Source organism: Rousettus aegyptiacus, unplaced genomic scaffold (assembly GCF_014176215.1).
Source record: "Rousettus aegyptiacus isolate mRouAeg1 unplaced genomic scaffold, mRouAeg1.p scaffold_m13_p_10, whole genome shotgun sequence".
NCBI classification, from domain to species: domain Eukaryota; kingdom Metazoa; phylum Chordata; class Mammalia; order Chiroptera; family Pteropodidae; genus Rousettus; species Rousettus aegyptiacus.
This window is the reverse complement of record NW_023416285.1, coordinates 72,681,402-72,709,337: the sequence shown is the minus strand read 5'-3', so window position 1 is coordinate 72,709,337 and position 27,936 is coordinate 72,681,402. Positions and strand designations below refer to the sequence as shown.

At 37.9% G+C, this 27,936-nt stretch overlaps 1 protein-coding gene across 24 annotated transcripts in view; it reads right to left on the bottom strand.

Annotated features, from left to right (window-relative positions):
• Nucleotides 1-27,936, bottom strand: part of APBB2 (amyloid beta precursor protein binding family B member 2) — a 328,869-nt gene that overhangs the window by 93,708 nt on the left and 207,225 nt on the right. For 17 of the 24 annotated variants that reach the window (XM_036227996.1, XM_036227993.1, XM_036227997.1 and 14 more), the window contains one exon: nucleotides 7,664-7,872. In XM_036227996.1, coding sequence (XP_036083889.1) covers nucleotides 7,664-7,872 — 209 coding nt within the window. The remainder of the gene's footprint in view (nucleotides 1-7,663; nucleotides 7,873-27,936) is intronic. The other 7 variants (XM_036228008.1, XM_036227999.1, XM_036228007.1 and 4 more) reach the window with 1 other exon arrangement.

Genomic DNA, 27,936 nt, shown 5'->3' with positions numbered 1-27,936 from the left:
GAACAATCTAATGCACATTCCTCTACTTCATAAAAATCTCTACCTCCTTGCCACACAAGTCTCTTAACAAATTAATATTTGATCACAAAATGATTTTCTAAACATAATTATAGAACAAAGCATGAAGCCTTGCCTTGTTAATAGAACTCTTAAAAATAGATCTTTGAATCTAAATACTTTCATTCACCTCAGACAACAAGGAAATGTTTTTTTATTTTCGACTAGATTGAGTGGATATTGACATATCTTTCATCTAAGATTTGGGGAAATGATACTAATAAAACCCAGGAACATCCTTACGAACTTGTTTCACTGATGTCAGGCAAATCTCTTTTCCAGAAAATGACAGCAAATGGAAACTTTTCAAAGTTTTTTGAAAATGAGAAGAGAACATTGACCTATAACTTTTTCTCACATTAATATAATTTTTAAAACCACTCAAAGTAAAGAAGCTAAGTTCAAAATGTCCTAGGTATTGGAAGGTACATTTATCTAACTCTATGAGTGCAAAGTCACTGCAAATTTAGATCCATTATTACTCCTGCACAGTTGGTGTTACTGTTGCTTTCTTTTTTGAACTAGGCACCTGAACTGCAGTTTTTCAAAATAAAATAAAACTTAGACCATTGTATTTATTTATTTTAAATAATCTCTTTGATTGAGGAAAAGAGCAGGGATGTGGCCCAGGTCCCCACCTCTCTCCTTACTCTATCACCAAAAGCAGCGCTCAGTTCACTGAGGAGTAAATTAATAATGTAGCAGAGTTTTAACCTGTTAGCTGAGGGGACCTGCGAACCCCCTGAAATGGGTGTGGGTTCTGTGCATGTGTATTTTCCTGGAGAATACCCAACTTTTCTTATGTTTTCAGAGAAGCCAGTGACCAAAAATGGTTTCAAGTAACCTTTGTGGGGGTATCAAAAAATACTCAAAATAAGGACCTGAAATATCAAGTAGGAAATAAAATTTTAAGCTAAAATTTCTTTTTAAAGAAGAAAATCCTATTTAGTCCCAAGTCATCATCACTGTTTACATGTGAGCAATATTTGGTTTTCATTTAAGTTGAATTTGAAAAAAGATATCAGATAATGAATTAGGAAGGCTAAGATAACTGTGTCTTTTGTGGAAAAAAAATTTTTTTGTTAAATTCCTGACAAAAGGAATCTGAAATCAGAAATTATACTCAAGAGACACTGTGTTGGGACTAAACAGAGCGAAAGAAGGGAATTTTTAAAAACAAGTTCTCATAAAAACATTTAGCACTGAATAAAACAGTTTTCTCTTAGTGTGTGGCTTTAAATTTTTTTAATGTATTTACTCTTTGGGTGAAGAAATCCCTCTCTGCAAAGTGAAAGCTGACTATAGTTCTAAGACTATGAATCCAGCTCTTATGCTATGGAGACATGAGTCAGCTGGCAAACTTCCAACAATCACTTATTACAGATTTACATAAATAAAGGCCCTATCCAGTGATTTTGCAAAAACTTAAAATAACATGGGTACTCCTAAAAATATCAGCAAGGCAAAATGGAAACTGACATTTTATGTTATGATTAGGTCAAAACCTTTTTTCCTTCTATATTTAAAAATATTCTTTTAAAAAATTGTATCTCCCATAAATGACCATAATTTTCTTTTTAAAATTAAAGACAATGAAAGACAAAAATAATTTGTTTTAAATTTTAAGGACTACATATTCTATTTATGTAATTTTTTTTTAAATTGAGCAAATGCAACATCTTAGCTAATTTTTTTTTTTTTTTTTTTTTTTTTTTTTTTTTTTTTTTTTTTTTTAAAACAACCCAACAGAAATTATTTGGTTTTATAGAAAGTCTGTAGCTGCCCCAGTCTTTAGTCTGGGTGGTGGGAGCAAGAAATGAAAGAAAAGACAAAAGACACTGAAAGGCAAAGGCAGGTGGGGCAATATGCCTCAGGAAAGACATAGACACAAAGACAGGGAAAAAGGGTAGTACAGAAAGAACAGAGACCATCTTCCATGAGCAATGGCCTCCCACCTGGTAATCTTTTGGGCAGCGCAACTACAGCCTTGTACAGCTAAGTAATGTTCTGTTGCCAGTTATGGCTGGGGATATACTCTCCTGGTGCTTGTCCTGACCTTGCCCAGGCTGCAGCACCCCTGACCCTGACTGGGTTCTGGGAGAGCCCTGGAGCCTTAGCTCCTCAGAGACAGAGCAGGATGCCCTTCATGACCATACAGCAGGAGCTGTATGAGGGCAGACCCTCTAAGGGAATTCATTTGTATAACCTTAACGACTGAAAGCTTTCTTCTTCTGTCATATTTCTCTCCTGAGATCTTGGAAAGGAATTTCACAAACCAAACAAAAAAGGATGCATTGTCCTACTGCTGGGAAAAAAGCTAATCTTGGAGTTGTTCTTGAAGATGGGTTCTGAGGGGCTAGGAAAGTCCCTATGGGAATTAAGAAAGTTTCTAGAAGTGGTATCAAAATGCAAACTAGAGAGCAAGAGTAGAGGCTTGAACCTGCTGAGAACCAGGCAGAGAGGACAGCACTAGACAGATTGTTCCACAGTGGCTTTGAGAGAAACTATAATCGTAACATCTGACAGAAGTTCTGAAGTGAACGCAGCTTGCTGAAAAGCCTGGGTTCAAATTCTGCCTTAACTCTCATCTGCTCTGTGACCTCAGTTCCTCATATATCCAACAGGGCTAAGAAGACATTCCTTCACAGCACGAACAAAGTGAGATCAAGAACGTTAGCCCTTAGTACAGAGACCGGCTGCCCAAAGGTGCCTAGGAAATGCCAGTTTCCTTACCCTCTACTCTTTCCAAGGGAAAAATAAAAATAAAAATGAAAATGAGGCCATTTGTAAGGATAAAAAGTTTGGGGACCTATGGACTACAAAATGTTATGAATCATGCTTCTTAATTCTCTTTTGTCAAGACTTCAGCCTTGGTATGTGTGGCCCTGATGATAAATAGCAGAGCACCTGGAATTCTAGAATTCTAAGGGATAGGCCAGGCCATGTTAATGAGCTTTGCATCCATATATATGTGTATATTTTTCCTTCTTTTTAAAACACTTTCTGTGTTTTGTTGGGTGCAACACTATAATAGAGTTATGGTTTACCATGCAAACACAATCAAGCAAAGTAAAAATGATCAAACTAGTAAACAGAATGACAAATGTTTGTACAGTAAGTCTCCATGAGCAGCAGCTTTATGTATAAACTGTGACTAGGGCAGGGCTCTCATGCTAGGTTTGCCACCACAGAGGGTTGGCTCGCTCCTTCCGCTATGCAGCTGGTTTATTCCTTCATTCAGCAAACATTTAATGAACTTCACCAGGTACGGTGCCACATACTGGGGACAAAAGGTGAGGGGGATAGGTCCCCAGCTCCCAGGAGGAAGGCTGACATGCCACAAGTAATAATACTGTAAAGAGACACTATGGAATAAAGGGCTTTCAAAGAAGAAGTGTGAGATCAATAATTCTCAGGAAATGCTAGTATGAGGCCAAAAGAAATGACATATATATATATAAAAACAGGGAGAAGTGATTAACTAGAGGACCAGCTTTTATACTTACTTAGCATAGGATCAACTGGAAAGCTTTTGATAAAGGCAGATTCCCAGGCCCCACCCTTAGAAAATCTAGCCTTGCAGCCCAGGACAGGATCAAGAAATCAGCATGTGCTACAAGTCCTGGAGGTCATCCTTGGCTCATCCAGACTGAGAAAGGCCATAGCATTCACAGGCCCTTGATCGGGTCAAGAAGTTCAGAAAATGACAAACTGGCCCCTTTGTGTTAACATCTTAATTTTAAGTGTATATGAAAATCCACAGATTCTAACATAATATATGGATTTTGCCCCTCCTAGAGAGTTAGCTGCTCAGGGCTCCCACAGACACCATAAACAAATGCAACAAGAACAGAGTGAATCATCAAGAAGAGATCACAGTCCTGAGAAACAACTTGGCCTTCTCTCGTTTCAGACCCACTTTCTCCTCCATATTAGGGAACTGGGAAACACCTCCAGTTGGAAAGATTATAAGAAAGACTTGCCTCTGTAACTGCTGCCTATGGGCTAACAGTTATTCATAAAAATATTTTGTGTTGCTCCCTCTTCTAAAATTCAACATCCAAGTCATTTGGAACAAATCAATGGAGTGCGGGGAGATAATCATGGGTGAATTTCAGTAGTAAATGCTTCCTGGCCAGTTTATAAACTTTCAAAAATGCTGCTGGCATGTGCAGAGGAAACATTATCCGCTGTGCTTAACACTTCCCCAGTAAACTTTGGAATGTGATATGTAAAATTTTCAAACTGTAAGGAAGCCTTCCATCCTAAACTTTTGTGAAGCTTAGTCAACAGATTTGGCACTTATTTATTTGATTTTTTTTTTTTTTTAAGCCAGCTAGGGAAAAGCTGAATAAAATGTATATTTTTAACACAACATATTATAAGTTTCTTCTCTCCTTAACATTTTGCTTTTTCTAATGTTTGTAAATTAGTTTAAATAGACTCTATTTAGGGATCGAAGAAATGGTATCAGAAAAATAATTATTTCTCTTCAACTGTTATTAGCACCTGAGACAACATTATCAAGAGAAGCCATTTTCTAGAAGGCTCTGCATGTGACACAGCCCTCCCTTGGAGTGAGGTGAAGAGATTTGAGGCTCTTCAAGCCTTCTGATACATACTATAGTGAAGCTTAGGGTCAACAGACCTTCATTCAAGTCTGACTCCATCACAGATTAGGAGCCTGATCTTGCACAAGCTCCTTTACCTCTACGTGCCTCCGTGTTGTCAAATGTAAACAAATCCCACAACTATAGTACCAGATGCGTAAGGTCTTATGAGGAGCAAGGAGATAAGGCATGAGCCTGGCACTGTATTCATTCAATTACCATTAGTGCCTCTGATTTAATATCTGTTTCAGCATCTGAGCATCCTGGGTTTTGGCAGGTCTTTTCCCCAACTCTTGCTTTCCTCTTTTCTCTACCTGCTTACCCCTTTGCCCCTATCACTTTAATTTATTTCCCTTTAAATCTGTTTGGTTCTTTGACTTAATGGATGGCCCTATGTACAGGAAAAATTTGTATGAACAAACAATTGAAAGGATGATCTAAAGAACATCTAACCCATATTAAAGTGATGGGTAGCAGTCATTCTTGTTCTCTGAAACTTCAAAAGCTATATATTTATTAATAAAGCTCTTTGGAGGGATAAGATTTTTTCAACATAATGGCATAGTTAGCAACAGAAGAGTGGAACATAACCAAAAGCAAGGTGGAAGTTCACATGGTACTGGGCAGACCACAGGATCTGGAGTCAGAGAACTAGATGTATGTTCACCCCAATGCCAGCTGCATGATTACTCAACTCCATAAACCTCGGTGACCTCTTTTCTTAAATACAGAACATAACTGTCTCCTCTGCCACATTAAGAGTCTTGAAGGAACCAAGGAAATGACATTTACAAAAATACTCTGAAAGCCACAAGTCATGGATAGCAGCCTAGAGGCTGAGCGCTGAGGGTACGTGAGGGAAACATTGACCTCTAGGAGAGAAAGTGGGGCGTAAGAGCCACGAGAAAGGACCCTGAGCAGTGGATGGGGAGGGAGAAGGATAGGAAAAAGTGGGCATTAGAAGGAAGCTCAGGCATTACAGGTAGATTCTGCTACCTGACAATTTTCCCGAGAGCCAACTGCCCACTTGTGCTGCATGTTAATCAAAGAAATAAAAATCTGAGCCACATAAACCTCAGGATGCCTTCTTTGGACACCACCACACCTACATCCTGGCACCAGGAGGCAGGTTTTAAAAAGGATTTAATTTCTTCCACATCCAGAGGACAAGAGATTCACTGAACAGAAACAGTATCTCAAAATTACTTTAATCTCCTCATTTCTGGGACAATGAGAAAGCAGAGTAGGCTGAAATTCCAAAGCCAGGGAAGTCAAGTAACATGAACTCTGACCTAGAATTTAGGAAGATTCAGGAACTCTGAGTTCTCGACCCAGTGTTGCTGCTGGTCATTGACCTTTCTGTGACTCAATTTCCCTGTCTATAATGTCTGGAAACTGGTATCAAATGATCCCTTCTCACCCTGGCATTCTCTGATCATAAGTCACTTCCCATTGGTGAAGATAGCTAAAAGGTTGCAACAAGGGAATGAAGCCCTGGAATGGAAAAAGTGATTCTAACAGAGATGCCAAGAGCAAAGATATATACCTAAGGAAGAGAGAGGATGTCTGTGCCTTAGTGAGAGCAGAGGCTGCATCCTGGATGGTTGGCTTCTGGGAGCCCACTCTGTGGCTGGGGAGAAATGCCGAGATACAACTGGGCAGGGCTAGGAAGAGGGAAGAGGACTCCACTCCATGCTAAGCTCCTTGAGCACCAGGGCTGTGCTGGTTCATCTTTATTCCCCAGTGCACCTAATATGAGAGGAATAAATGACTGAGGAGAATTTGCTCAAGGAATAGGAATATGATGCTTCAGTAAAAAGTTATCAAAATTGCCTAATGATAAGCAACAAAATCTTATGTGGTTCAGTGGAACCAAAACATGTGCCTGATTATCAGGGCAGAATACCAACAAACCGAAGCCCGTGTCTACCGATGAAGGTACAGCTTATCCCAACTCATCACTCTAAAGATAGAGAATTTGAGGTCCGGGTAGGGTAAGTGAGATGCTGAAGTCCAGTAATGCAGGATGTAGTTGGAAGGTAGTTTTTACTGACTCCCAGAGAACAGCAAGTAAATAATCAAACATGTAGGGAACAAGCTGTATTTACCTTGTTTCCTACAGGAAAGGTGGTAAAAGTTGCAAATATAGGTAAGAGTTGCAGTTCAAATGCCATCCATGACCCCAAAGTAAAAGAAAATGGGTTGTTTAAAGAAAAAAAGGTTGTGATCAGAAAATGGTAGAAATGTTTTGGTGTTAGCAATCGAACCACTTTTCTCAAAAAGGGCCATTATTTAATTTTGACCTTTTCTAAATGTAATTCTCTTGAATATTTTGTTATCAGGATTCAAAAAGGTTCACTACAGGAATATTAAATTAATAAATATCACAATGGAATGTTTTTAATGCCTCAGTTCTTTGTTTAAACATTCAGATTCTTCCTCAAGGATAGCAAAAATTTATGCTGCTCATTATTTCTAAAATAATGCCACTTTGGCTAAATAAACACATCCTTTAAAAAAAATAGAAATTGAGCACTTAAGGGATGTCAAGTGTTATTCTTACAGACATCCTTTCCATGCAATCAAATAAAGCCAAGAATAATAAGGTATGCAATAATTATAAGATGTCTGGTCAAGAGACATTCTTCTGTGTGTAAATATTCTATGGAGTCAGCACCATGCAATGGCACCCACAGAGTAAAACATTGCCTCTGTGAGCCCTGTGGAAGCTTAACCACTTCTCATTAATCAGCCCCTCTTACTTTCTGTACCTGGAATGATGCTTCAAGAGATGAAAGCCATTAAAAAATGAAAACATCCCTGAAAGATGGTATTAACAATATTTACTAAGAGGAAGCATTACTGAGATTTCAAATGCAACATGCATGATAATCAAAAAGCTTACCTTGATGACCTGTTTGGGCAGAAGCACTGAGTCTAAAGAGAAATCACAAGATACATCCACTCTAAGTCATTAAAAAGACACGCCACTTTACCTCGTTCTCTGGGGTGGGAGATGATGTTAAAGAATTAAGTGACCCTTTCCTAGAGCTCCGAAGATCTGCTGGGATGGAGACAGGGCGTTCCCACTGAGTCGTTCCTGTTGGTATGTGCCAATAATAGGTCCCAGCAATGTCATTGATTCTTTTCCAGCCAGGAGGCAAATCTGGATCAGTCTGAAACGAGTGATCACTCCATATATCTGCTGAGATATGGGGAAAAAGAGAGGGTTTTTTTAAAAAGAGGAAACAATTTAGAATCTCCCAGTTTCAGTACTAATCATCAGAATTCGACAGGTAGATGTGTCCATAGCCCAAATGAGAACTACCACCATCCTAAAGATATGAAATATGGTATTTAAAAAAAAAAAAGACATGGAAAGAAACAAGGAAAGACCTAGAAAAGGAGTTTGACGCTTGAGAATATGCATGTAAATTCCCCACTATCAAGACATCCAACAGCTTCAAGAACCTTATGAACAAGCTAAAGCTCCAATGTTGTTATGACTATTGAGTTGGCTCCGATCCTGGTGACCTTGTAAATGAGTGATGCCCACAATGTCCTGTCCTCAGCAGCACTCATAGCTCCTGTAGACTCATGCCTATCTATGGCTTCCTTAATAGAGTCAATCCATCTCATATTTGGTCTTGCATTTTTCCTGCTGCCTTCTATTTTCCCCAGCATCATTGTCTTTTCCAAAGAACGTTGCCTTCTCATGACGTCCCCGAAGTAGAATAACTTCAGTTTTGCCACTTTTGGCTCCAGCGATGTTTCAGGCTTAATTTGCTCCCTTAGTCAGAATTAACTACCTAAGTGAAATCTGTACAGTTACACACAAAATCTACTGAATCCCATTGTAAATCAGTAAGATTTACTTGCTGGGATCATATAACATTCCTAGCAGTGAGTACAACTCATTTTCTTTCACTGCTTTTTATAAATGAATACTGTATTTATATCTTTCATTTGCTATAACAACTCCTTCCATTTGATTGTAAATAAAGGTAAAGTAGCAATGTCTTTTGTTAATACTCCAGAATTCTAAATTGCACGCATAAGATTCTCAAGGCGGCAGACTGGAAAAGCCTTATTAGAGTTCTAGAAAGGACCGGACTGATTCTATAACCAGGCCAATGATAAAAATATACAAAGTGGGTATGAAATACAACAGAGAATGGTGGGGACTGTGGCAAACTGGCAAGCATGTGCAAGGTCCAAAGGCATTCAAATTCAAAAATAATTTTTTGAACACTGTAGGGTGGAGTAAATAAACCTACTGGACAATTTCAGCCATCCCTGGCATATATTTTATAAGTTTACTAAATAACAATTTGCTCTTAAAAACTCCATTCTTGGCCTTTTTTGAGTTGAATTATGAAATGGATTAAACAGCTAGAAGATAGGAGAGAAAAGAGGATTAGAATAAGAAATTCATAGAGATGAGGGCATCATTGAGGAAATCAATGCAGTCAAGTAGAAAATCAAGAAGCTTGAACTCTAAACCTGGGGATGACTTTATTCTAAGGATTAGGCCCTTTTCTATGCGGCCATTCGGAAGAGGCCTAACTGCTTTACGGCAATTCAATTGAGAAAGCACGTGGGTCTTGCTCTGTGCAAATGCCACTGCATCATGTGGGGCAGCCGACCCTAAGGCTGTTACAGCTGCTACAAGAAAAAACGAAACGAAACAAAGAGGTTGATTAAGACTATGGGCACAGATGTGCATTCATGAGGCATTTGGGATCCCAGCTTCACTTTCTCATTTAAATCTGCCAGAGGCAAAATTGCCACTTGTCTCAAATTATGATGGAAATTTCCCCATCCCCCTACCAGAAATTAAGTATGATTAAATAATTTCAAGTTACCTAAATTTTGCAGAAACAACTTGAAACAAACGTGTATAAACTATGTCCTGTCTTTTCAGGAGGTTGTTTCTGCTGTGATTTTGTTTTAGGCAAAAATCACAGCTTGAAGGCTAAGTCATAGGCTGACAGGGAGTGAGTGGTTCAGTATAAGAGTTGACAACCATAGGTGCCTTTTCAAAGTTGCTCTGTGGCCATTCGTTGCTCTGTGGCCATTTGTTGCTCATGCTTTTGTTCTTTTCTGAGAGAACAGGATGCAGGGCCTGGAAGTCAGAGTGTAAAAATAGCAAGGCCCAGAAAGTCCCACTTGTGCTGAGAGCCTCTTGGGCCAAAAGCAATACTTGGCATGGGCACAAGGAGCCTATCTGTGAGCAGTAAGGACCCACCCCTTCCAGCCACCTCCAGTGTTGGTGTCTGTGCCACTGGTCTGGCTCCACCCCAGCATTTTCGCAGAGACCAGCTCCTGCTTCCCTCCCTGGCGGGGCCTGTGTGTGAGGCAAGACTGCCTCTAATCATCCTCTCCCCTGGGCTCACTTTCAAGAACCCATGGGTCAGATGAAAACAAATTAGAATCTACCAGCAGCAGCTGGAAATTTTCTCTCCTGACCCAGAGGCCACAGGAACAAGGAATGGGTGAACTGGGATTCTAAATTTGGCAAGATCTGCAGTGCCGAGCACAAAGCTTTCCCTCAGGACCATAGAATGGCACTCACTCCCTTCCTCAACATTTGTGTACCCAGTGCCTTTGGTGTGCGAGGCATGGGTGAGAGGGTGGGGAGGAAAGAAGAGACAGATTGATTCATTTGACAAATATTTCCTGCCTACTCTGTGCCAGGCATTGTTTCAGGGCTGAAGATACAGAGGTCATCGGATAGACCTGGGCCTTGCATCAGTAACCTGGAGCAGCAGTTCTCAAGTATCAGAGTCACCTGGAGACCCTGCTAGAACATCGACTGCTGGGTGCCACCCTCAGAGTTTCTGACTCAGTAGGGGTGGAGCAGAGAATATGCATTTCTAACAGTTTCCAGGTAGTGCTGATTTCATGCTGTTGGTTTCAGACAGAAAAAGTAATCATTCATTCTTCTGTATTGAGGGCCTCCTATTAATGTCAAGCACTATTCTAGAAGCCGTGAACATAGTAGTGAGTAAAACCGGCAAAATGGGTAATGTGATCAGTTGTATCTGGGGATGAGGTAGCTCAGCTGTTGCCAACCTTTTTGGCACCAGAGACTGGTGCTCCTATGAGAACCTATCTAAAGCCTGATGATCTGACATGGAGCAGAGGTGGTGACGCTAGCGCTGGGGAGTGGTTGCAAATACAGATAGATGAAGCTTCGCTAGCCCACTGCTCACCTCCTGCTATGCAGATCAGTACAGGTCCGTGGCTCAGGGGTCTGAGACCCCTGGGGTAGCCTACTTCAACAGGCTGGTGTGGAAAGGTCCTGAGGAACAATGTTGCCCTAAACTACAAGGGACCAGCCTTGGAAGAGTGAAGAGAACAGCATTCCCAATAGAGGGAATAACCAGTGCAAAGGCCAACTGACGAAAAGAACCTGTCGTTTCATTGCAGTAAGGTCACCTGAGTGAGGGATAAGGTCTAAGACAAGGTTTCAAAATCAGAAGAGTAATTTGCACAATGCTCCCACTCCTGGAGAAGAAAAATCTGTCTTTCAAAGTGTTAGTTACAGCTGCTGTCAACTACTCTTTTGGGTGATGTTATTCCTGAGGGAGTCAAATGCTTTAATGCAAATGATTTGAATTTAGTTTTCAAACTTTTTTTCCTGAGTACTCAGGGGTCTGTTTCCTTTGCCTCTCCCTCTCCTCGCTCATTATTTATTTTTACTGGATTCAGAATTCAATGTCATAAAACAGCAAGCAAGACTTCATTTCCTCCACCTTCATTATCACCTTTTGAGGACAACAGCACAGAGCCAGAGCACTCTAGGTCTAGATCACTAATTATAGGTTTGCTGAGGGGTCTAAACAGCACGCAGAGGCTGCTCAAAATTGGTGCAAAACTGTCCTCAGCCAAAGGAATTGGCGAAACAATGACTATGGAAGGAAGGGAATGAGCCCCAAAGTGCTTAAGATCTATGAGCTCTCAGAATCCTGGCCCACCAGCCTGCCAGAGGGGAGCAAGGCTCACCAAAAAGTTTCAGTGCCTTTTCTAGTTCTTGATATTTTCAGGGCATAATTAAGACCCTAAAATGTCTGTCATAGCTTTGGAAAAACTACCCGTGTATTCAACTGAGATTTCCTGGGGTAGCATTCTTTTAACAGTTGTGAAAAGACTCTTAACAGTTAATTTCCTAACACTTTTCTCCATAATTTTCTTTAAAAAACAAAACAAAACAAAACAAAACAAAAAAAGAGTTGGGAATGCCCCTATTTTAGTTGAGGATTTTTCTGTTAAAGATTCTTGAGTAAATATTCCAAGAACTCTTTCAATGGGCCTTAAATTTGGGCCTTGAAACACTACATACTTTGTATCTTTTTATCAAGTATTCTGGCATAAGATCCGCAAAGAATTTCTTAATTTAAACTCACTGGAGACATAGTCTTTGCTGGGCCCATGTTACTAAATTTGCTCTAGGACCATGTTACTATCATAGCCAGGAGCTCTGGAGTCAGCTGACAGCCTTGAATCTCAGCTCCAGTGCTGGCTAGCTGTGTGACCTCAGATAAACAGCTTCATTTGTAATGGCCTGCCTGCTCCATGTATGACAGAGCTGTTGACAGCAACTACCTCATAGGGTTGATTGGGAACAAAGTGCCCAGCACAAAGTTGGGCACATAGTAATCACTCAATAAACTGTTATTATTAATTACCTTTTAACTGCTTCATTCGAATGTGGCTTTGGGGAATAATATTCTGTAATGTAAAACATTTCTGAAATGGCATCAACCACAGTACATTTCATTTTAAAAAACTAAGATTTCTCAGAGTTTGCAACTAGTAAATGTGTTTTAACTAAAAAAGTAGTTTTTACTTAGATCAAGAAAACTAGATGGTAACTCTGGCCACTCCCATGGCCATGCAGAAACAATGCAGCCCGTGAGAACACACTGGTTTGAGTGTGTGCTACCTCTTTAACCAGCACGTGGCTGTTTTGTGTCATGGAGTTGAGCCACTAAAGAAGGAGCAATGAAATCCAAACAAAATAGTTTGTTAAGAATGCTGTACTATATAAGACATCTTTCTTTTGCAACTGCTTCTGCTCTACCTCATGTCCTCATGAAAGTATGAAAACAGCAGATCTGATGTTGGTGGAAGATAAAAGGGAAACTGTCTCTCTGTTCAAACACTGTTAACTAAAATCGAAACATAATACAAGAGTCAATGGGACTCTGCAGAGACAAATTTAAAACTAAACAGCATGAGATGTAAGCAGCTAAAAATTATTCAGAAGGAAAAATCGGTATTTGTAAATATCCATCTATACATGCATAACAATACATACATATAATTGAGATTAATCATACCATCTGGCTACAGAATATTTTAAATATCATCAGGTCTCATCTAAACACCTAAATACACAATAAAACAAATGTTTCCTTACAAGTTATGAAAAAAATACTAAAATCTTAAGATGATATGAAATATAGCTTAAGAACACAATTTCCTTTTAGAATGTGCATAAAGTAAAAAGTAGTACAATTTACAACCACTTTTGAGCAGCCATAGGCTTAAGGCCCCCCCGCTTAAAAAAGTAAAAAATAAAAACTTAAAACTTGAGTAGAGATACATATTTTACTTTAAGAAAGCTATACACCATTTTAGTAACTTCAATTTTGGTATTCTAAGAAGTGTTGGCAAAAACCTGTGGTGAAACCAACAAATGTCTGAGTCAAAAAGTCTAATAGTATTAATAAATGGAAAATGGGTACTGTCGGGCATATTCTTAAAATCAGCAATTATCAAATAATTTTAAAAAGTAAAAATCACAACATATTTATGTAAAATTGCTAAGCAGGTTTATTCCTTTTTCTTCCAGTTGTCTGATTATACCACTCACCTAGTGAATGGCAGCAATATATCTTGTTTAACACCAGATGGGATTAACCAGGTTTGGCAGAAAGATAAAAAAAATCGAGCCTAATATTCTTTGCTTTCAAGTATGGGTATTTAATGCCTAATCCTAAGACAGTGTTCCAGGAAGATCTATAATTACATGGAAATCAAGTAAAGGGTAACTGCACAACATCATTCAGAGGATGTGTTCAGTTGCCATATCCTCGGTCAACCCAACCACACAACTTCCTCATTTGATTATCCTTTCACAGTGAGCAGTTAGAGAAAACAAAATACCACCATGAGCATAAATCTTTCTTTGGCTTCCATACAATTAGATAGACAGAATCACTACTGGCACCATGCTCTTTCAAAGTAGACAGGTTTGAAAGTATAGTAAATAGAGCCGATTTTCTTTCCCGTTATTTTGGCAGTGTCTTCAATATACTTTTCTCTTAGAGCTATGCTCCTCCTTAGGCTGGTACACAATAGCAATGATAACAAGGTGGAAACTATTCCAGGAGTTGCCTTGACCAATTTCAAGGTCATTATTATTCTAAATGGTGGCATGCTAGGACTTGACTCCCAGCTGAATTAAGTATAGAACAGAATATGATTACTGAGAATCCAGGAAACAGATACAGTGTTCAGTGACAAACTACAATTAGGCTTTTCATCAGCACGTTAAAAGAGCAAGGTGAAGTGGATGCCATCTTTTCTAAAATAAAAATTTACATGTGGGAGCATATAGAACTATACTCCCATAGATTAAAATGCATATATTTTGTTTCTAATATAAGAACAAGAGTTTGTACTGCTAGACTTTCAAAATACTGTAACTAATCCAATCTCATTTGATCTCACAAAATCTTTTGACACAAGTAGAGAAAATAATATCCTCATTTTACAGGTGAAGAAACAGATTTCAGCAATATTAAAAAACTTGATCGAGGTTTAGAAACTGTTTATGATTGACTGGAGGGAAATCTCAGTGTATTTTTGTTTGGGAATCATTCTATTTGTTGTGTACTTTTAAAAGTCAAGTGTCTTTAAAAAAATCAATAGACTAAAGTAAATTGTTCAGTCTGCCAGAGTAGTTAGTGGACAAACTTTAATATCTAATGTAAAATAGGATTTTAGACTATGGATGGGTAGAGCAATGTAGAGAAAAATGTTTTTTTCTAAGATTTACTTTTAAAAACACATTTAAAAGGATCAGGATAAGAGCTGTTTTATATTACTCCTCTGATATGTTCTCCACCTAATTAAAAAAAAATTCGAAGCAGCTTATGTAAAAGATATTTTATAACCAATAAAATAATATGAAGAATATAGCCATGGAATTGAGAAGAAATTTAATTTTTTGTGTCCAAAAATTTATAAAATTTTAATTATCTAATAAAATAAATTTATCAAAAAAGAAACTTTTTCTAAGCACCAAATCTAAGAGGAACTTAGCATGTGGGAAATAGCACTGGAGGTACAAAGGCAGTAACTGATAATGAAGGTTTCACATTGCATCTGATGGTTTTACTTTGTAAATTTTGTTCTAAATTATCATTATGTTGCACAACAGGTAATTAATTATAAATAATTTTAAACATAAAGTTAACTAGGCAAATCATTCTGTACTTTTCCTTTTGTCTATGAGAAGCCTAGTGTTTGGGTTTCATAAATAAGGTACCTGTAGTAGACATCATAAGGTATTCATCAATATCTGATGTCTTCTTCAAAAACAATAAAACTTTAGATTGGACACATGGCCACCCAGAATACACAATACATTTACCAGCCTCCCTTGCAGCTAGGTATAGCCATGTAGGTAATATTCTAACCACTGGGGTGTAAGTACAAGAACTATATAGCAGCTTCTCAAAGACTTTCTTATAAAGCAGCTGGCAGGCACTTTATTTATTCATTCATTCATTCATTCATTCATTCATTCATTTATTTATCTGTCTGGAACAGACCTGCCACCTTAGATCATGAGGACACAGACTACTAGGCAGGATGGAGCAGGATGGTCAAGGAATTTGAGTTCCTGGGGTCTTTGTGGAACAGAGACACCATTACGGTGGACTACCAGGCTTCTATGTGAAAGGAAATTCAATTTCTATTGTAATAAGCCACTGTTATTTTAAAGTCTTATATTATGAGCAGCTGGAATTGATCCTCATTCATTTATCTTATGGTCAGAAACTGAATTCCAGATCTAGAACCTAGGAAAGAAACAGCTTCTAATGAATTAGTTTTGCAACTCTACATTCAATCTTAAACGACAGACATTTAAATTAGAGTTAAGAAACCCAGACTCTTGACTCCCAAATTCTCTAACACTCTTTCTAAAATGGCATATTGTCAGAACATGTAACTTCGTTGGTTATCATTCTTTCATTTTCCACCTCTCACCAATCTAAGCATCATAACCTCATCTCCAACTCTTGTCAAAAACAACAAATGCAGATACAGTGTTGGGCTTAATTTTCACAAACTTCAAGATATACCTACCAGGATTCAACCAACCACAAGCAACATCCAGCCATTCATTTGATTCAAGGTTTTAGTTCTTTGATCTATACCATCTTCCTCTCCCACCATCTCCAATTCTGGGTCAGGAGAAAAAAAGTAAAGATTCTCCAGGGGAAAACAAAATGGCAAAAACAATTAGCTGCTGCACACCTGTGCAACAGCTTGGTTTTTTGTTTTTTGATTTTTGTTTTTGTTTTTCCTTCCCACCAATAAAAGAGTCAGGGGTATTTGTGGATCCCATCTGCCAGGAATGCATATGTAGAAAGTGTCTTTTTTTTTTTTTTCAATGCTTCTCAAAATAGAATCCAGCATAAGACAATACTAGATAATTGAGTCAAAATTTCAGAAAAGGACAAGTAAACAAAATAATTATTCTCAAAAATCTCTAACAATAAATTAGTGCTCAAAGCTTAGGACTTCTTTTCTGTAAAGATTAGGATATGGAACTATTTGGTGTTTACATCGTGAATCCCCAATAGCGAAAAGTTCAGGAAAAAAAATGTCATAGAGATGCTATTAATCACAAATTAAACAGATATAAGTTCCTTAAACCAAAGCCAGGCTTGTTCCTCTTTTTATATACTCAACCAAGGTACCACAATCATGTCTCATACACAGCAAGTGTGCAATGTAAGTTTTCTGAATGTAAGTGATTATAGTTGGGAGTGGCTCCCTTTTTCATATCTCATTCTCTGACACTATACAGACTGCCTAGATAATACCTATATGAGAGCTATAGGCAAAAAGAGAACAATGAAGGGAAAGGAGGAAAGAGAAAAAAAGAAGGGAAAATGAGAGTGGGGGCATGTACCACTAAGCAGCCTGCCTGCTGGGTCTCAGTTGAGTTCTACTTTGCTATCGCATCCAAAAAGGAACTAGAATTACTGTTTGCTAGTTTTACTGGTTAACCCTCTAGGCCTTGAATTCCAGCCAATATGCTGTAATTATTCTACCAGAAAAATGTTCTTGAAGCATTAAAGATTTCTTATCTGCAGGGTGTCTGGGAAAGAGTCCAACTTTATTATGCTACAGAAATAGTTGTTTTTTTCTTCCCCTTCCATAGCAAAATTTAAGCCTCTCACATGTGAAAACTCTGATTCACACAAAATTTTTGTTCTTGGTTAGCTCCATTTCTTTCTTTCTAGATCTCTTGGTGTTTAGAGACCATTTGTAAATGAAGGTTTATCTGTTCTTGAATTCTGGTATGTTCTAAGCATTCTCCTCCTCAGCTCTTCCCTTTCCTTTCTCTCTGAAAGAAATTACTCTAACCTCGAGGCCTTTGAGGAAAGACTCTGCTCAGCACACACAGAAGATCCTTAGATTTCTGAAGTGGGCACAGAAGAACATTCTTTGGGAGCAAATGATTCAGATGCTGTGTCAAAGTCTTCCTGTTGCAGACAAAACAGTCAGGCATCGGTGGGGTCAAGTGTATGACTACGCGGAAAACTTTGCTCTAGACAGTTGTTCGTGCTTCCTTCTTTGGAGAACAAACTGTGTGTCTTCCTGTGTCACAGATATGCTTTGATGAATGAACTGAGGGCATTTACCCCTCCCTTTAGAAAATATTATCCTGTGGAGCGAGGAGCGGAAAGAAGTTGAGTGAAAGAAAATACTGTGATTTTTTTTTTTTTTTTTTACTCACTTGGGAGTAACAAACGGTATAAATTACTTTTAAAAGTAAGAGTGCATTTTCAGTGTAAATTTCCTATGAGTTTCTTTCTTTAAGGTAGATAACTTTTTTTACTTTCTGCTTCAATGACTAAATCATTTAAAAAATATATTATGCTCTGCTGATAGAGTAAAAATTACAAGTTTTCTTATTTCAAATAAAGGCTATACTTGCACTTGGCCCAGATTCCAACTGGCCACCCTGGAAAAGCTTGACTTCTTTCATGGACACTCAGTCTATTTGAGAAACATATCCATGAGAACAGACTCGGTTAGCTACTCCTAAAAAAATCTGTAAATTGATTTGCCTTACCAATCAAAAGGATCAGATTCACCAAACAACAACTTTATTTTTCACTGAACAAAATTATATAAAAGTGCATTATCCATCAATAAAAATAAGATAGATTTAAAAAAAAAAACAGGAAAATGATATATACCCTATGACTTGGCAATCCTGTATATATTCCACATGCCTTCTCACAAACTTCCATTAGTGGAGAGGTGCAAGAGTGTTCCCTGAGGGATTATTTGAGGTGTGGGGGAAATGAAGGCCCTCTGGGAGCCCAGCATTCTACGAAGGAAAAGGTAAAACGTATTGGATTCATGCTATGGAGCACCATATAGCAGTCAGAAACAATACATCAGATGTACACACAGCCTCATGGATACATACAAAAAACACAGCACATGGGGAAAAACACCCTTTAAATAAATTAAGAGCACACACACACAAGGTGCACATCGCAAGTACACCTTTGAACAAAATGTTATACTTCGGATATACTAGAATGGTTGCCCATGGAAAACGAGTGAAGTAAATGAATAAAAAGTAAATAAGTAAGCACATAAAAGAAGAGAGGTGTTTTATAAGGACCAATGATGAAAATATATCATGAAATGTGGCATATGATTAACTCCACTTTCTGTAACTAAGGTCCAAAACAAACTCACTTTCTCACATTTACGTATCTTTCTTAAAATAAAAACACTAATAAAAAAATCATCAAAGATAACAGCCATTGTTTAGATTACTAAAGTGGCCCAGGGCTCTGAAAAGCCCTAAATTCTATAACTGTGCTGTCCAATATGGCACGGCCATTAGTCTCATGGGGTACTAAGTACATGAAGTGTGGCTGGTCTGAATATGAGTGTGCTGTCTGTGTAACACACATGCTGGATTTGGAAATGTGCAATAAAAATATAAAATGTTTTATTAATAATTTTATATGGATTATGTCAAAATGATATTTCAATTATTATGTTACATAAAATATATGATCAAAATTAATTTTACCTGTTTTTTAAAACTTATTTTAATGTGGCTACTAGACTATTTAATATTACATATGGGGCTCACATTGTATTTCTGATGGACAGCACTGTTCTAGAGGCTTCCAGTGAACCAGAGTTCAACAGGGATCTTTTCTGTAAAAATTTCTTGGCAGTCTCACATTGGAAGGTCCTGAAAAATATAATGTGGCCTTTTGACTGAAAGGAGATAAAAGAAGTTCAAGATTAAATATTAAAATTCTAGGTCAGGAATTACCAACGATTTTGAAGTATTCAACATCTTCTGTTGCTCTCATTTTAAAACTTCTTTAGGATTAATGGCGCTCTTCAGAAATTCAAGTCCAGTTCTTAAAACTAGACTAAAAAAAATTTCTACTATGACTCATTCTGAAGCTATGATTTAAAATAATAAGATTCAGTTGGAAAAACTCGATATAATTTATCAATAGAGGTGCACGAATATATGATGTTAGCAACCAGGGAGGTGCTTTTACAATCAAAATGACCTCGGTATTAACAATTTAGAGATTATGTACTATTCGATAATTCCCAGCCCTACCTGTTCTCTTTCTGTGTCACATAGGGACTATTTTTCCTGCACTCTTTTGTATGGACCAACTGCCACTTATTAAAGGTATGCATGTTCCTTTATAACAAGACCCTTGCATTTTCATCTTTGTATCCCTAGCACTGAGTGCAGTGCTCAGCACATGACAGAAAGTCAAAAACTATCCATCAAGTTAACTAGAAGTAAATGTTTATAGAGGGGCAAATTGAGATGTTTGGTGATGAACAGAATCAGATAACTTACTCTTGTGAGACTTCTTAAAAACTATAAAAAAGGTGCCAAATACTCAGCAATGTTTCACATTTCAGCAACATCAGCATCCACATTAATGTTTACTCAGGAGTTTACCATGTGCCAGGGACTGTTCTAAGCACTTTACATATATTGATTAGTTTTCTCTTTATGAGAATCTTTTAAGGTTGGTGTTATCCCCATTTTATAGATGACGCATAGAGACAGTAGCAGACTAATGGTCTCGGACCTAGTAACAGCAGAGCTGGGATTAAAGGCATGCAGTCCCACACCAGAACACTTGTAAATACACGTTAGTCAATATACAAAATGAGCTCTTTCAGGAACTGGACCCAGAAGAGTACAGAGCTCTCATATTCATGCCCTGCTTTCAAACCTCCGTAGTGATGCATCGGTCCACGCTCTCAAACCTCATTTAGATTTGAAAAAGGTTCATAATCAGTTTTTGTGACAACACTGCTTCCTTTAGTCATACTACAGCTAGTAATTCCCAGAAAACACCCATTTCAATCATTTCTTACCCCCCTTTCTGTATAAAACAGACTTCCCTTAGAATGGCAGTGCATGCGATGCCCTCTTCAATGGCTTCCATTTCCTCTGCCATCTCACTCCCTTGTGCCCATTCCGATCCAGGCCAAATGGATACTCACTGGTCTCACAACATACTGTACATTTCTGCGTCCCTGTGCCATCGCTTATGTTGTTTCCCTCGACTGGAATCTCTTCTCTATTGCCCCCAAACCAAAACTTGTTCATTTGTTAAGGGTTATTTCTTCCATGAAACTTTTCTTAATCATTCATTTTACAAATTAACCTGTTCCTTCCTGTACTTTCATCTTCCTTTAGAAGTAAATTATTTAGGTCAAATTTCTACTTAATATTATAGTTTCCATTGTGAGACACCCATCTCCCTCAGCTCCCAAAGACTGGTTTGAAGGATTGTGCATGGGTGGGATTCACATCTGATGCTGTTGAGAGAAAGTTGAAAGTGAAGTGGAAGCCACTTATCACAGGGCTTCACGACCACATTCATGAGTTTGGTATTCATTATATAGCAACAAAATGCTACCAAAGGGTTTAAGCACGAAAATCCGTATGTTTTGAGAATATCATTGACAAGATAGAAAATAGATGAGATGGAATTGTGTGTATTAGTGTAAAAATTATCTCATAACACATATTCAAAAGTTACATCTCAGTAATAGAAGTGAAAATACAGAGCCAAAATAACATATAATTACAAATTTTACTTTCCTACTTAATTTTGCTATCACTATAAATCAGTAATTAAAAACCCAGTCACTAGCCATTTGAAAGAGTCCTTCCTTCCTGTGTGTAACTGTTGTCATGACAACATGACTTCTGGCTATATTTCTGTGAACAAGCTTATGTTTAAAGGGAGAAGATGAAGATCAATAAGGTTAAATAAAGAATACATTCAACAATTTTGGAATGTAAAGAAAACATGTTTTAATCCAAGGTTATCCAATATAATCTCTTTAAATCTCCTTAAATAAGAGAACCAGGCGGGGCTTTTTGAATCAATAAAATTGTGCTTAGTATCTATATTCCTTACAGATAACAAGAACACACACTTAAGTTCTATACACCAGCCTTGTAATTAGTCAAAGATTTTTAAAAACATATTCTGCCCTTACACTTACTGATATTATCCTATATCTTCCTATGTCAGAGGCCATTCATCTTTCTTCTGTTTCATCCTTTCTGAAGGGTGCACTTTCATTGGGAACTGATTCTCTGATTCAGAGGAGACAGGATGGGGAGTGGGATGGAGGTTGATTACCTCCAATTCATCCAGATTATCGAAATGTGGGACATCTTGTATGACTACACAAATTAATTTGAAAATACTGTGAGAACCAGTAGTTACTTGTGAATAAGAGCCACAAATGAATAAGAACTTAACTGAAAGTTTATATGCAGAATCCACTTCTTTATTTTTGCCACACATTGGATTTTTGATTAGCATTGCCACCTCTTCCTATTTCTCCTTTTTTGGTGCCAAAGACATCAGTGGCATTTGGGTGTTAGTTTGAAGACTGAATATTGCGTCCTACATCTACCTTACTTTAGCAGTTGTTTTGCCAACAGGACAAGGGTGCCCCAACACCCTGGGCTAGACTCACCAGGGACAGTTCCTACCTCTAGGGGGCATTTGGAAATGTATATGAGTGTTTGGGTTCTCGCAGCACCTTGGGGACACCACTGGTGGATGAGGACTAGGGATGCTAAATGTCCTGCAGTGAGCATGGCAATCTAGCAAGGGCAAAGGACTGTCCTGGTTTTCCTGGGAAACCTCCTAATCCCCGTCAAACTGTCACCTTAAGTCTCACACAAATGAAGAACTGTCCCTGACAAACACTAGAGACCTCCTCTTTCATAGACAGTATATATACATTTGCCCGGTCTCCTGAGAATTCCTCATAACTCATCCATCCCTTCTGCCTGTGTCGTTTATGTAGAATTTATATCTCCCAGAGAATTTTCCTAGTTCACCCATGCTACAAGTTCCTAGCATGGGTGAACCCTCAAGGCAGTTTTCGTGAGAGTAATTCACACACCAAGGCTACAAAATGTCTTCTTATTGCTCAGCATATTTCTATCAACTGATAAACTCCAGCACAACCTAAAAATCAGGGGCTGCTGGCACAATTCTTCCTTATGAGACTCAAACTGTAGGAGGAAGGAAATTTTTTTAATCTAAAAAGTCAACCTGTATATTGAGAAACAGACCAGTGCCTTCTCTTATCTTTGGTTTCCTTCATTAATGTTTTTACAAGTATTTTCCTCAATTATTCTTAAACTGAGGAGGCATTTTATACTACTGACAAGTTCAAAAACTAAGTTCTCTACTTATTCATTCAAATAAAAGATACAATAATCAGAGTGACAATCACTAAGGATCACATTCTACATCTTTATGCAGAAATGATAAAAACTTCCTGTAGGGAAATGAGGAAGTCAGGTGTTTTTCATTGTCTTTAAATATTCCCATCCTGAGACTATTAGATGACATGGCTGCTCCTGGATTCCATGATATTTTTCCTAGGAATGTTTTCCTTATGTGGTCACCAAAGGAACAATGATTTCTGTTTAGTAATGGTGCTTTGGAGGTCCCACAGAGGTCATAACCCTAATTAAATACCAGAAATGCTTTAAGAGCAGGGAAAGAAAGTCTATTACACATCTGCTCATTCTGACACCTTTTTGGTTCTTAATCTGACACTAGGTGGCAGACATTTTGTTTTAACATTAAAATTAGTAAAGGTATTTCTTCAAATTGTTGGTCAACATTTAAACCACTGATTTAGATGTTAAAAAAAAAGAGTATAGTGCATAAGAAATCTTTTCATATTCACACTCAAGTTTTAATTTAACTTCAGTACATATTCTAATAGACCAATCAGTTTATGAGAACATTGACCAAAGAAATCAAGAAGATAATATTTAATTTTGATCTCTATAATTGAACAAGAGTGCTCTCAACAAAAACATAAAACTCCCCCAAATTAAGTTATAAAATAAATTCTAGAAAATTTTGTTTTATCATGCTTGCTTAGTAAAAGATTCATTTAAATAATCCTTTCAAATAGTAAAATTCCCTTATAACTTGTCCAATTTTTATATTTCAAGCCACCCACCAATTTTAAGAAATTTCCAAATAGTAAAATGAAAGGGTCTACAATAAGCCACTGAGGCACAGAAATTACTTTGTGCTGAAAGCATGTGAGTTCCTGAATCCTTTATCTGCCTAAAACCAGAGCCTCCCAAAAGAACTTGATTGTCATATACCCCCTTCTGGGAAACAACTCTGATCTCTTCTGGCTGTTGAGAAGTTCACACCCAAATAGACTATCATCAAACTATCCTCTCTCCCACCTATTCTCCCAAAACTCCACTTATCTTTCCAAAAACTCATTTAATTTTCCATAAATGCTCTTTCTCCCCACTTTCTAAAAAAGTCTATGTTTTCCCAAAAGTGCCTCAATGGCCATCCCCATCCAAATTCTAACAGCCTTCTTGCGTCACATTTATTTAGGAACTCTCATGGGTGCATTAGTATGTAATTAAATGTTTTTTTTTTTTCTCTTGCTCTGTTTTATGCCAATTTAATTTGCAGGCCCCAACTACTGAGCATAAGAGGGTTGAGGAAAGGTTTTCCCTTTCTGACAAATACAAAGTATCTGTCTGTCCGTCCATCTATCCATTCATTTGTCCAATCACCAGTTCACTCAGTGAACATCTGCCAGGAGCCAGGCAACAGACCAGATGTCGGCCATGAGACCCCCTCATTGCCCTTGTGAAGCTTGCAGTCTACAGGGGAATTATAGGGTAAGAGCAACATCCAGTAAATAATTTAAAGTTACACTGAAATTACACTGTTATGAGAAAAGTAGAGTCCTACAGAAGTTAATACAGTTGGGACTTGCTAGACCGTCATTTCTATCAGAGTAAGGACAGAGTCTGTTTTGCTCAGTGATATCCCCAGGTCTGTCTAGTATCTGGCATTATAGTAGGTATTAAACAAGAACCTTTTGAATGAATTCCACCGCCTTGAATCTTGGACACCAATATAAACAATTCTAGGAAGCCTCTACCCACAATCACAGTATTTGATGAGAACCAGTGGGATGTACAATACTTAGACATTAGATTCCTTCCTTCTCATAGAGAGCAAATACATTGGAATAGCATATACCCGAATGCGTAGGATATTCCCCAGTTCCCCTTCTAGAGGTACTCTCCACTCTTTCCACCTACCCTAGATCCTAAGAGGCTAAATTCTTGGCAGGTTTGGCTGATGAAGCTCAGCAGGCAATAGGAGGGCAAGAAGAGAAAGAGGTCAGAGTATGAATTCCCCAGATCTCTCTCTCAAGGGCACAGGATGGCTGGGGCCACAGTGAGGACCATCTCCTATACCTGTAGCTGCAAATGTGGCTCTGCTGGGTTCCAGGAACCTTCCCTTCACTCAGCTCTTGGACCTGTTGCTGCCAACCCTGGAAGGCTTCCCCATCCCTTGGACGTTCTTCTTAATCTTGCCCAACACTTTGTGAACAGTGCCATCTTTAAACTCTCTTAAGTTACCCCACTGGAGCGATTATATATTTTCACCTAGAACTCCGATTCATAAAGATAAATATTATAGTTATATTCCATTCCTGGGAGCGCCGTAACAAAATGTCACAAACTAGATGGTTTATGGTAACAGAAATGTACTCTATCATGGTAAGTCCAAAATCAGGTGTTGGCAGGGCCATGCTCACTCCAAGGCACTAGGGGAGGGTCCTTCCCAGAGTTTTCCAGCTCCTGGCAGCTCCAGGCAGTCCTTGGTTTGTAGCACATACTCCAATCTCTGCCTCCATCTTCACATGGCTGCTTTCCTTCTGTGTCTGTGTATTTCTGTCTTCACATGGTGTTCTCCTGTGTGTCTATGTCCAAATTTCCCTTTTTATAAGGACTCCTGTCATACTGGATTAGGGCCCACCCTAATGACCACATCTTAACATTTGCAATGACTCTATTCCCAAATAAGATCATACTCACAAGTCTCAGGCAGTAGGACTTCAACATATCTTTTTTGAGGACATAATTCAACCCATAACCATAGTTAATGTATTTAGAGATAACTTCTAGATTCAGAATTGTTTGAGGACAGGGAAAAATCATCACCTATCTGCATCTACAGAAAGAGCAATAAATGTGTGCTCAAACAGACCCAACAAATTAGTAAATAAGTGAATGGATGGTATACGGAGTTTTTAAAAAATAACTTGTGGTTTTATTATAGTTAAAAAGATCATGTCAATAGAGACATGATAAAAGAACAGAAGCTGCAGAACCATTTCTTCTCTGTTACAGAATTGTGAGCAGGGATGCTGAATTTACAGTTTGCCTAAACATCTAGTTTCAGGCATATCTAATTCTAATATCTCCATGAAGATCTGTCTACAGAAGTAACCCTCTTTAAGACAATCAGAGAACATCTACTAAACAGCTCACTGCTTTGGGCTGGATTCAGATAAATTATGAGGATGCAGATATGAATGAAATATGGCCAGTGCCTTCAAGGAACACATAAACGTGGAGGATCTTTTGCTCATTGGTCATTTCTCTGCTTTATTAAAGGGCTGAAAGCATTAGTTTACCTCTTTTTGGTTACTCAGGGCCATTACTCCAAATATCAACTGCTACAATGAGACATGAAACTCTTTATATCTACTACTGCTAATTGACATATTCTTTAAGCACTTAAAATGCAATTTGGGACCCTTGCCTTCCTACCCTGTCCTACTGCTAAGCTATCACCTTGCTAGTATTGGAAGGCTTGGCTGTATCAGCTTCTCTTTTCTCCTGATCCTTCCTTCTACCATCCAGCCCCCTTCTAACCCACTAAATCTAATCCCTTGTCTACACAGCCATGTTAGAATTGTGTCTAAATTAAAGTAAACAGGCTTGAAGCAAGGGCCTGAAAACTCATCAGTAACTGAAAGTGGCTCAGGTACAGGGATAATGAGGTATCTGTTTTTGGCTTCTCAGAAAGTTTTTGCCCTCATTTCAACTTCTCATCACCAATCTAGTTCTGCTATTACCCCCTATTATCAGGGTGGTTTTCTATGTTAAGCAATGATCACAACTAATTTTGTTTAATTATATTTAATTACTGTCTGACTTCTGCAATAGAATTTCAGCTCCTTGAGGTTATCAGTGGAGTGGATGGATATAATGAATGGCTCTTTAGAATCTTGTGCCATACCTGGTTCATGCTATACATTGTTAATGAATATACCTTCATCTACATAGTGCATATAAACAGTTTTCAGGTAACTAAGAGATTTAAATGCAGCATGAAAAGAAAAAACCCCTACTTTCCCCTAGGTAAACCTTATTCCTTACAAAACAGAGAAACCCATTTTTTTTCTTATTTTTAACTCTGAACTTGGATTGACTCTAATTCTCGGGACTCTCAAGAATATGTTCATTCTCATCTAATTCAAACCAATTAATTTAAGTTACTCAAAGCCTTTTTAAAAACGAATTTTTATCCTTCTTTTTGGCCAAAATTATTAGGAAAACTATCATCGGTAATAAGGTTTATACAAACTCATAAAATATAAACAATGTTTAAGGCCATTTTTATTTCACATAAAGCAGTTATTATTTCTCTCCTCTACAAAATTCAGTGCTACAGTTAACAGTATGTAGAAAATTTACCAAAATTAAACTTTAATTCCAAATTATTTTTCATATCTGGAAAAAACCAATGATGTTGAATACAAATCCAACAATCCCAGTCTCACAGTAGCAAGTCAGGAGTAAATTCAGAATGGTGTTTAATTTCATGTGAAATGTATAATAATTTAGTGTAACAACCAAAAAGTAAAATTAATGGGACTCATTCACTATGAGAATTAGCCAAGATGCTAATTATTAGTTTTTGTTGTTGTTGTTGTTTTTTTTTTGGCTAGCCAAGGAAGATCATTATTTTTATTCCAGTCTCTCCACTCTCTCTCGGCAATGTTCTGTATATCTGTAGGTCTGTTTGTTTTATTTATTCATTTGTTGTTTTTTAGACTCCACATATAAATGAAATCATATGGCATTTGTCTTTCTGTTTGACCTATTTCACTGAGCTCAATACCTTCTAAGTCCATCCATGTTGTTGCAAATGACAAGATTTCATTCTCCTTTATTGCTGAATAATATTTCACTGTGTGTGCACACATACTACATTTTTATTCCTTAACCTACTGATGGACATTTAGGTTGCTTCCATATCTTGGCTATTACTAATAAGTCTGTAATAAACATAAGGGTGTATATATCTTTTCGAATTAGTATTTTGAATTTCTTTGCATAAATGCTCAGAAGTGGAATTGCTAGATCATACAGCAGCTCTATTTTTAAGTTTTTGAGGAACCTCCATACAGACTGCACTAATGTGCAATCCCACCAACAGTGTGTGAGGGTACTCTTTTTTCCACATTCTCCACGGCACTTATTTATTGGCTTATTGATGACAGCCATTCTGACAGGTGTGAGGTGCTAAGTCATTGTGGTTTT